Source organism: Euprymna scolopes, chromosome 4 (assembly GCF_053919585.1).
Source record: "Euprymna scolopes isolate OS-2025 chromosome 4, ASM5391958v1, whole genome shotgun sequence".
In the NCBI taxonomy this organism is placed as follows: Eukaryota; Metazoa; Mollusca; class Cephalopoda; order Sepiida; family Sepiolidae; genus Euprymna; species Euprymna scolopes.
The window spans coordinates 180,779,322-180,789,476 of record NC_136485.1 but is presented as its reverse complement, the minus strand read 5'-3'; the positions used below and the strand labels follow the sequence as shown (position 1 = coordinate 180,789,476).

Genomic DNA, 10,155 nt, shown 5'->3' with positions numbered 1-10,155 from the left:
TTACACCAGTTGTTCAGGTAATGTCGAACAAAGACAAATATATTAATTTAAATGATAATTTTCTAAAAACATTAAGGCAGCTTAATATTTTTCTCAATTTCTTTCACATTCTGAAGAGTCACGAAATAAGTTTTTTTTCAACTATTAGTTAAAGATTAAAATGGTTGACTTGATTAGGAAAAAACTTAAATGTATTCTGGTAGATTTAATTTTGTAAATTATTTGCTTGAATAGGATTTTTAAAGTTCTTTATGCTGTTGCATTTTTTAATAAATAATTGATTAATAATAACTTCAAAAATCATATGTAAGTTATGTAGATTCACGAAGCACAAACATACAGACGTATAACGACTGTTCGCATAATTTTATTAGTATAAAGATTCTGTTGGTAATAAAAATCATTATAAGCAGCGCGTTCTTTATAAAAAATCATTTTTAATTGTCTCTAAAAGTTTTATTAGTTTTCTTACATTAAATTGTAGTATCCTTCCTTCCTTCGGATAGTGTATTTTGGCGATAGTAACGTATTTGAAATGTGCCGAGATCAACAATAACGATTAATATATAGGTGGTTAAATTAAATGAAAAATATGAATAAAGACATGAATTTTAGGAATAGGTTACCACTTAGCAAGTACTAACTAGACAACAGGAATTTTGGAATGAAAGTGAGAAAACATGGATTAATGAACAAAGTATATTTCTATCAATAAGTTTACAAAGATGTAAAATATACTTTGAAAGACCAAAGTTTGTTGAGAAGTTTTATAGTTCTTGAATAAGAAGTGGACAAAATTGTCAGAAAGTTCGCTTCAAAATTTAATTTTTTGTATGTGTGTGTGTGTGTGTGTGTGTGCGTACGTTTCCCTACCATGTGGCTACGTTCACTGGATATATATCAGTAGGCTTAAATAAATTTCTGCGTAATGTATTCCAGTTTTCTAAGATGAGTGTTGTTGATGTGGAGAGTCGAGGCGCATCGCAGATCACCCGGAAGAATTTTGATTTCAGTTCACCAAACCACTGTTCTGTTTGAGTTTCTAAATTCGCATCTGCCTGTTATTTTGATTGTTACGAGATGCCTTAAATAGGTTTCCAGAGTTTTTTATACCGGCATTTAAAACTGTCGTAGACTCTTAAAAATTCAGTATGTTATTGCTATACATCTTATGACTGAATAATTTTTATAATTCCAAGTTCAAATGAACACCAACAGTAGAAATTGGAATACGCCCTACTAAATCTCGATTTTCACAGCTGGTGATTTTCAAAAATGAAATCTGAAGATGAGGACACTTTAGAAGAACGATATGCAATAAAATTTTGTTTTAAATTTGGAAAAATGCCTCAAAACGTATGGAATGCTTCCGACTGCTTTTGGACCATCTTACATAAATCGAGCATCAGTTTTTTAGTGGCATAAGAGATTCAAAGAAGCCAGGGAGTCTGTGATGGATGATGAAAGGTGTGAGTAAGGAAGTCAGAACACCAGGGTTGATTGGCCAAATAAAGAATTTTATGAATAAGGACCGCCGTGTGTCTATAGAGATAATAAGTGCACAGTTTGATGTGGGAACTGTACACACAATTATTCACGATGAACTGAAGATGCAGAAGATTTGCGCGAAGTTTGTCCCAAGGGTAATCCCATCCTTATCGCAAACTATTTTATCAAAATGTGCATCAAGACAGTTCCTCACCCTCCCTATAGTCCAGACCTTGTTCCACATAACTTTTGGTTATTTCCTAAGCTCAAGGAAAACGTTAGAGATTGTTGTTATGAGACAATTGAGGAGATGAAAGCGGATGTGACGAGGGTCATTGACACGCTCACACAAGAGAACTTCCAATGGGGCCTTCCCAAAGTTGTTGGAACGGCATAACAAGTGCATTGCAGCCGCAGGAGATTACTTCGAAGGGGACTAAGGTTTCATGTGTGTACTATCAATAAAAGTGTCCATACGAAAAAAGTCTGGAAACTTATTGAAGGCACGTCATACTTTTAGATTTTGAAACAATTTTTATTGGTTGAAAACATATTCCTGTGAAAACTTGCTTGCTTCTTTCAGTGAAGAGGAAAGCGTGTCTAAACGGATCGGAGAATAAATGGGGTAGCAATTCAAGCCATTTGCTTTTTAGCATTCGTTCGAATCATGCCTTAGATTAGTCATATTATTGAGCCGCATTCCATCCGCACGGTTTTCAGAGTGAGATTGGCTGAAACTCTTATTTTTCTCTCGTTTGAACACGTGCTTCATAGCGTGTTCGCTTGGATATATTTTGTCTACAGAGGTTGACCTCCGCTTCAAATCACGTCACCTACCTGTGGGTAAATTTCGTTTACAGCCAGATTATCCTGTCATGTACTAGTGTGACCCTCGCCTAAATTCATACTAGCTAACGCAATCGCTACTTACTGGCATAGAGCCCAAAATATATAACCGTATAAATTGATTCTATTAGTTTTGCTTACATAGCTAGAAAATCACGCGCCACACTTCCACAAGCGATAGTAAAATTGTATCTTCTGTTAAATACAGCTTTTTGATAATAACACATTTAAAATCACAGATTTAAGAAGGATTTTATCTATTTGTTGTCTTCTTATGAAGTAAAGTTATTTCAGGTCTTTTGTAGAAGAGCTCCGTCAAAAAAACTTAACTTTTTTATTCCTGTCTAGACTTATGTCGGGTTAGGATTACACTTTAGGTTAGAGTGTACAAAATTCAGAATAGACACTACTGTGGAACGGGTCGCTGAATGGTGAACAGTTATCTATGTGAGAATGTGGAAGAAGAAATATAAGAGAATTCTTTTGTACAAAATCTCAATGTCACCAATGGATTCCATATTCTTGAATACGAGAGGCATTCAATAAGTAATGCCCATGACCCACTTCTCATAGGAGTAGAGCAACGAAACTTGGCGCAGTTATTAGTCTTTTTACATAATAACTACCTAGGGTTATACATTTCTCCCATCATTTAATGAAGGTTCGGCCTTTAACCACGTGGTGATTTCAGAAACTAAGGAAGCGTCATCTGGGAAATGCTATTCTTTCAAAAACAATGCTATGGCTGGGAAGAGATGAACATTAGAGGGTCCAAGGTCAAGAAAGTAGGATTTCATAGCCACACGCCTTGCGTGTTGTGTACCGGAGTGTTGTCTTTCAGAAGGAAAGTACTTTTGTCCTGCCCCTTCATTCTGATAACTTCTATTATTTTCTTCAAAGGTGAAGCATAATAAGCTCATGTAATTGTGGTACCTTTTGCCAAGAAATCTGTCATCACCTCGTCTTGGTTCCAGAAGATTGTGAGCATGACAATTCGGAGGTGGTATCCAAGTGTTTCCACTGCATTGACTGGACTTTGGACTCTGGACCATAGCTATCAACACAGGTTTCATCCTGTGTAATCAGTCTTCTGAACAATTTCAAAAGCATCGGATTTTTATTCGTTGGAAAATATTTTTAGTTAACATGTTCCTATGAAAAATAATTTCTTTTCAAAGTGATGAACAGAGTAATTCCGTGTTTTAGTGGGGGATGCCCTTTTCTCTACCCTGCGACCCCTCTTCCACAGAAGAGACGTTGCGAGCCTATCCTTGTTTTATCGTTATTTTCATGGCAGGTGCTCGTCTGAACTCCAATCCCTGGTCCCCCCTCGCCAATCTTTCACGAAAAATACCGGTCTAGCTGAATCCACTGTGAAAAATTTCCCCCACTCTATATCTGTGCCTAAATCAAAACGCGGATTCCATGAACAAAGCTTCTTTCTTAGAACTGCACGCCTGTGGAACTCTGTTCCGTCTGCTTGCTTCCCACCGGACTAAAACGGATGTGTTCAAGTCCAATGTTAACAAATTCCTAATGAACCGCCCCCTTAAGTACACACTTCATCAAATCTCCACACTAACGTAATGTACTTGCAATAACCCTTATCCCTGAGTGGCTTCCGGGCCTTGATAAGTGGTGATCACTGTGTAAAAAAAAAAGAAAGAAAAATTCAAACCATTTGTTTTTTTAGCATTCGTCCGAATAGCATCTCAATATAAACAATCGACGCTAAACTACCATGAAAGAAGTGAAAAGGAAAGAAAAAAGAGGAAGCCAAACGAGCAAAGAAAAAAAAGAGTCGCTAATATCAACTACTTCCATATGGTTGTTTATATCAGCTTCATGTTTGCTATACCCGTTCGTCGCACATTAATTTCTAATCTACCACATATTACTAAACTCAGCCCAGTCACATTGTTTCCTATTCCTACACACAAAGCATCCTAGTTTGACGCAAGACTATTGACTATTTTACATGTTAATTAATTTTAGAATATATAATTTCTCGTAAGTATCGTTTCAAATGTCTACAAAAAAGATCTGAATGTCGTAAAACAAAACAATCACTTTTTGTTAACAGTAAACAAACATTTAATTATAATTTTCCAGTATGGAATAAAGGATATTTTTTTTTTCCTAAAAACATTTTTTTTTCTTTTTTAGGGTCATAGCCAGAGTGTAAGTGCTATGACAGTCATCCAAGGAGACTCGGCTTTCGTAACGGTTGGTGTTGATCATTTAGTGATCAAATGGTCCATGGAAAATCACAATGTCATCTGGAAAATTATGCTTGAGGTAAGACATGAAATTCAAGTGAATATCGATTTAGTTTTTGTGAGAAATGAGATATTGTTTTGTACAGAAAAATATTTCTTCAGGCAAGTCACTTTGTCGGTTTACAGTATAAGTTATTAGCAGGGATACCTGGCGTTACTCGGGAGTACGAGTAACAAAATAGAAGAGTTAAATGAAAGCGTGTAGCATCTTTTTTTAAATTATTTTCTCGCTTTCTGTCTTTTTTTTTATTATTATTATTATTATTATTATTATTATTATTATTATTATTATTATTACATTTTCACCCCAAACAAAGCACATTGCCACTTTGTTGTAGGGGGCTACTATCAGGGGTACTGTGTAGGGAGTTGGGCAGCAAGATATCGGTTCACGTTGCACTTGAACTTCTGCATGTAAGTACAGTTGGGGAAGCAGTGTTAAGTTTTGTTAAATTTGTCGTTGGTGAAAATGTTGCACAATATTCCACTCCAGGAATTTGTGAGAAACCTTTCGCTACAAATCTTGCTTTAAAAGCGTCACTGCCAGAAGCTGTGATTTTTGGGGGAAACCCCAGCGTGAAGAAATTATATTTTTATCTGTTGGTTTTGCCACTATTTCGTATGTGTTATTTTCAGATAACGCTTTCAATTCGGATACCATAGCTTGTTCCCATTCTTGGTGGTTTTGTGAATTAATCGCCTCATTATAACTTTCCGGTACGCTGTTCAACGAATAACAGTAATCCACAGCGTAATCTTGTATCTTTTCAATTTGTAAGAAGTCTGGCCTTTTTCGCTCCCTTTTTTTATATGAAATTGTAAATTGTCCCGGGCACGACGTTAAACTGCGACCATTTCTACCTTACTAACCAAATTAACCAATTAATACCTAACATAATGTTTCCAGTTTTTGTTACAAAAAAATGGCTGCTGCCATTAAAGCGTATGTCCATAAACTATGCGCTAATTTCGAGTCGATAAGTAGGCATCTTGTCATCTCAAAAAGGGTTCGTCATGTCCTTTCAGCTGTACCATTTTGGAAGGGGGAGTACGGCGCCGATTTCTCGTGTTTAATACGGTGGTTAATTAATAGAAGTTCAAAGTCTTTACTAGTAAATTCAGTCCCATTGTCTGAGCGAATACATTTTACTGAACCGTACGGGGCAACATCAGCTAAATATTTCTTAGTGGCGAGGATAGTGTCGGATTTGTTTTTTAGAAAATAAACCATAATTAAACCGGAAAAATCATCGATAAAGTTCAAAACGTACCTTAGATTATTTCTCCCCATCAGGCTGATCGGACCTGCTAAGTCACAATGTACAAGTGAAAGAATTTTCGTAGCTTTTTTTGTCTTGTGTTCGGCTTATATCTTTTGTCATTTCCCCCTATGCACACACATCACAATTTGGGAGATCGTCTGAAGGTATTATTTTCATGCCTTCGACTATATTTGATAATTTTTAAATATCAGCCGTATTACAGTGTCCTAGAATTTTATGCCAGGTTTCCAAGTCGTGACAGGCAGTTTTTGAGGGAACCATATTTTTAAATAATATAGTCGGCCATTTTCTTTAATGTCAAATACAGTTCCATTGGGGTATGTCAGTTTTGATGTATTTTGGCCAAATTGTATATTCGCGGCTTGTTTAATTGCAGCCTGCACGGAAAATATGTCTTGCTTAAATGTAGGTATGAACAGAGCATTCTTTAGAATACAGTTACAGATTTCGCCTTTATTATTTTTTAGGTATATTTTAGCATCGCCTCTTTTCAAGACTATATCATTTATTTGACTATCGTCGGCAAGTTCGACAAAATGACTTTTAGGATTAAAGTTTGAATCAAAATTAATAAAATCAGATTTCTTAGTGATAACGTGCGCTGTAGCACCACATTCTACAATGAGGTTTTTACCGTTTGTGGTATTCTCAAAGTTACATGTGAATAGAAATGTATGTTCTTCCTCAAAGTTCTCAACGTTTTTTACGGAGTCCATTTTAGAGCGTTTATATCGACACTGGAAAATTTTGTGGTTGGGTCGTCCACAATTATAGCAGATAATTTTATTCTTTTTCTTGGAAAAATTACTTTTGGAGAATACGTTGCGGTGAGTTGCGTAATTTGGTGGTGTCTGCTTTCGAGAAGCATTTTTGAACTTCATAACATTGCTGGAGTTATTATTGTCCACGAGCATACAATTGGTCTCTTCGTAACTGCGCAATGCCGCTTTAAATTCGCTGGAAATTATGGGTTTGTCTTTCTGAGTTATAACAGTTGTAAATGGTTTAAAATCGGCTGGAAGTCCCTTGAGGGTCATTGATATCAACAAGCTATCGCTTATTATTTCACCTGAGAGTTTTAAGGCATTGGCGGTTGTTTCTGCCCTTATGACGTAGTCGGTAATCGTTTCATCCTCGTTACGTTTCAAAGACATTAATTCTGTATATAGGGATATTATTTTCGGTTTCCCTTTTGATAAATAATGTTCTTGTAATATGTTCAATGCTTTCCTCCCATCGTCGAATGCGTCTCTTATAATCAGAGACAGACTTCTATCGTCTAAACATTGAATCAGTTCTGCAAAAACAGTCGCGTATTTTTTCGAGAAATTCGGGGTCGTTTGGATTCTCTGTTGTAGATTGTATGACTTTGTGTAGTTTTCGAATCCTTAGATATCCCAGAAGTTTTACCTGCCACAATTCGAATTTAGATTCCGATCCGTCAAAGAAAAGATGGTGGCTGGGCCCATAACCTGTTAAGTTTTGAGACATTGTGTTGAACAAAGATGGCGGCGTAGTTCAGGTCAGTAACCAAAATGGCGACCAAGAATCAAATGCGGTTCGTCGCGTAGTTAACCTCTTAAGTTCTGAGATATTATGTTGAACAAAGATGGTGGCGTAGTTCAGATCAGTAACCAAGATGGCGGCGTAGTTCAGATCAGTAACCAAGATGGCGGCGAAGAATTAAATGCGGTCCGTGACGTAGCAAATGGCGAACTGATTAAATCCAAAATTCGACGATTTTTATAATTTTGCGACGTTTTGATTGGTTTTTTAGCACAGCCGTTGGTTATAAAAATGATTGGCGAATCCATTCGTCTCATATCCCCATTAGAAGTCAAAAACCTTTTACAAGCAGGGACCCGGAAGGGAATACCAAAGTCTAGCTGTCCTGGGGAAGAAACTACTGGAGTAGAAGGCTCTCTTACATCTAGGGATCTCTACTGTGTAATGGTGAGATTTAGCTGCTTGTGGGTTTTTTCGGAGGTATTTATGTCGAGGGGGCACAAGTGCTTGCGGTTCGGCAGAGCATTCACCGTTAAAGTACTTGTAGAACAGACAGAGAGATGCAACATTTCGTTGATGGGACAGAGGCTAAAATTTAGATGACAGTTCAGGACCTATCAGATTGGCGACTCTCTTTTGAAACTTGTCTAGGAGCGAGAGACTAGTGGCAGATGCATCAGCCCAAATATGACAACATTACTCAATACATGGGCGAATGGTGGCCTTATAGAGGTATAGGATACTTTCGGGCGTTAGTAGCTTTCTAGCACGGTAGAGAGAACCTACCTTCTTAGCAGCGGTCCTGACGATACCCTCAATGTAATTGTTCCAGCTCATGTTTCCTGAGAGCGTTAGGCCGAGGAGTTTAAAAGATGTACTTTCAGATAAATAGTCATTGGGCATTGCTATTGGTGGTAGAAAAGGTTTCTTGTAATTATTGAAGGAAACCAGTTTAGTCTTGGCATCATTGAATGTGATCATCCATTTATGTCCCCATTCTACTACAGATCGGAGCTCATCTTCTAGTGTTTCTGCCATTTCTTTAGATATGTGTTCATTTGTTTTCCTGTCGTATCTGTTATAGAGCGTGGTGTCGTTAGCATATATACCCATCTCACAGGCAATTTTTTCAGGAAGGTGATTTACGAATATTATGAATAACGGAGGTCGTAGGATAGACGCCTGAGGCACTCACGCATTTATATCATATTGTTTAGATGTACGGCCGTCGAGGACAACCTGGATTTTTCTCTTATCTAAGAAGGATTTAATTATATCATGCACTCTTCCAGTGATACCATATGATCTGATTTTCCTGAGAAGACCTTCATGTCATACCCTGTCAAAAGCCTTAGATATATCAAGAGCTACCACTCTACCCTCCCCTACTTTGTCCAGTGACTGGTATATACGTTCTGAGATAACAGTTATGATGTCTGCTGTGGAACGGGCTTGTTTAAATCCATATTGTTTGTCAGTCAGAAGTTTAGCATCTGTAAGGTGATGGACTAGAGCTTGGTTAATTATGGTCTCAAATATTTTGACGAAAAGAGGGAGGAGGCTAATGGGGCGATAATTTACTGGGTCAGTTCTTTCGCCAGAATTCTTGAATACTGGTACTACAGAAGCAGTTTTCCAGCAGGCAGAAAAGCAAGATTCATTAAGGCATTTGTTGTAAAGTTTGGAGAGAACTGGAGCCACTTCGGCGGAGCACTTTTTTAATAGCACAGTCGGGATGAGATCAGGTCCACATGCTTTTGCAGTGTCAAGATTTCTTATGATAGCATGCACCTGAGAAGGGGTGATTTTCAGATCATCTAGTGTGGCGTCTGTCTGCAAAGGAAAGTCAGGCAGGGGGTGGTTGGCAGGGTCCAGTGTGAAGTTGGAGGAAAACCGACTGGCAATCATGTTAGCCTTATCAGTTGAGGAGCAAACAACCTCATGATTGTTGGATAGTGGAGGAATTGTTGATTGCCCATTATTTACTACACTGTTGTAGATTTTCCAGAAGTCGCGGGTTCCTAATTTCTGTGCTTCGATGCGTTTTCTGGTGGTTTCAGTAAATTCTCTCTTAGCTGTCGCTATTTCTTTCTTACAGTTACTTCTGGCTTCTATATACTTCTGCTTGTTTGAACTGGACTTATGTTGGTTAAATCTGCGGTACGCATGCTGCCTTTTCGCGATGGCAGCTGCACAAGTAGAAGTAAACCATTGGGGAGAGTCGGGCTTGCTATAAAATTTCCGTGTGGGAACATGTGCTTCAATTGCTGTTTTGAACCATTCAGTGGCCTCATTTGCGCACTGTTCAGCAGGAAGTGAGAAGATATTTTGCCATGGGGCGTCCCTGATGAGATCCCTGATGGCTTCCCAGTCAGCCTTTTTATAATATCTCGTTGTTTTGAACAGTGGCTCTTCAGTTTTGGCTCAAAAGTTTAGGGCTATTTCAACCATTACCACTGCATATATATATATATATATATATATATATATATATATATATATATATATATATATATATATATATATATATATTCAAAAGAAACACAAAATAAACAAAAAGGAATACAATGGATTATCCAACTAAACATTCATAAGACAGGTCTTAACACAGACCTAGGCCAACTTAAATTCGACAAATACTTAAAAAAATAATTAAGTAACACAGTCACCTACTCATATATATATATATATATACACTTATACGTATGGATTAACTTGTTCTTGTTCTATATTGATTTCACTATGTATATTAC

General features: G+C 37.3%; 1 protein-coding gene across 1 annotated transcript in view; it reads left to right on the top strand.

Moving 5' to 3' along the window:
• Positions 1 to 10,155, top strand: part of LOC145272771 (echinoderm microtubule-associated protein-like 2) — a 224,363-nt gene that overhangs the window by 138,257 nt on the left and 75,951 nt on the right. Inside the window, exons 14-15 of the mRNA XM_080127047.1 lie at positions 1 to 17; positions 4,501 to 4,632. The exon at positions 1 to 17 is cut by the window's left edge and continues 121 nt beyond it. Of these exons, the coding sequence (XP_079983173.1) occupies positions 1 to 17; positions 4,501 to 4,632 (149 nt within the window). The remainder of the gene's footprint in view (positions 18 to 4,500; positions 4,633 to 10,155) is intronic.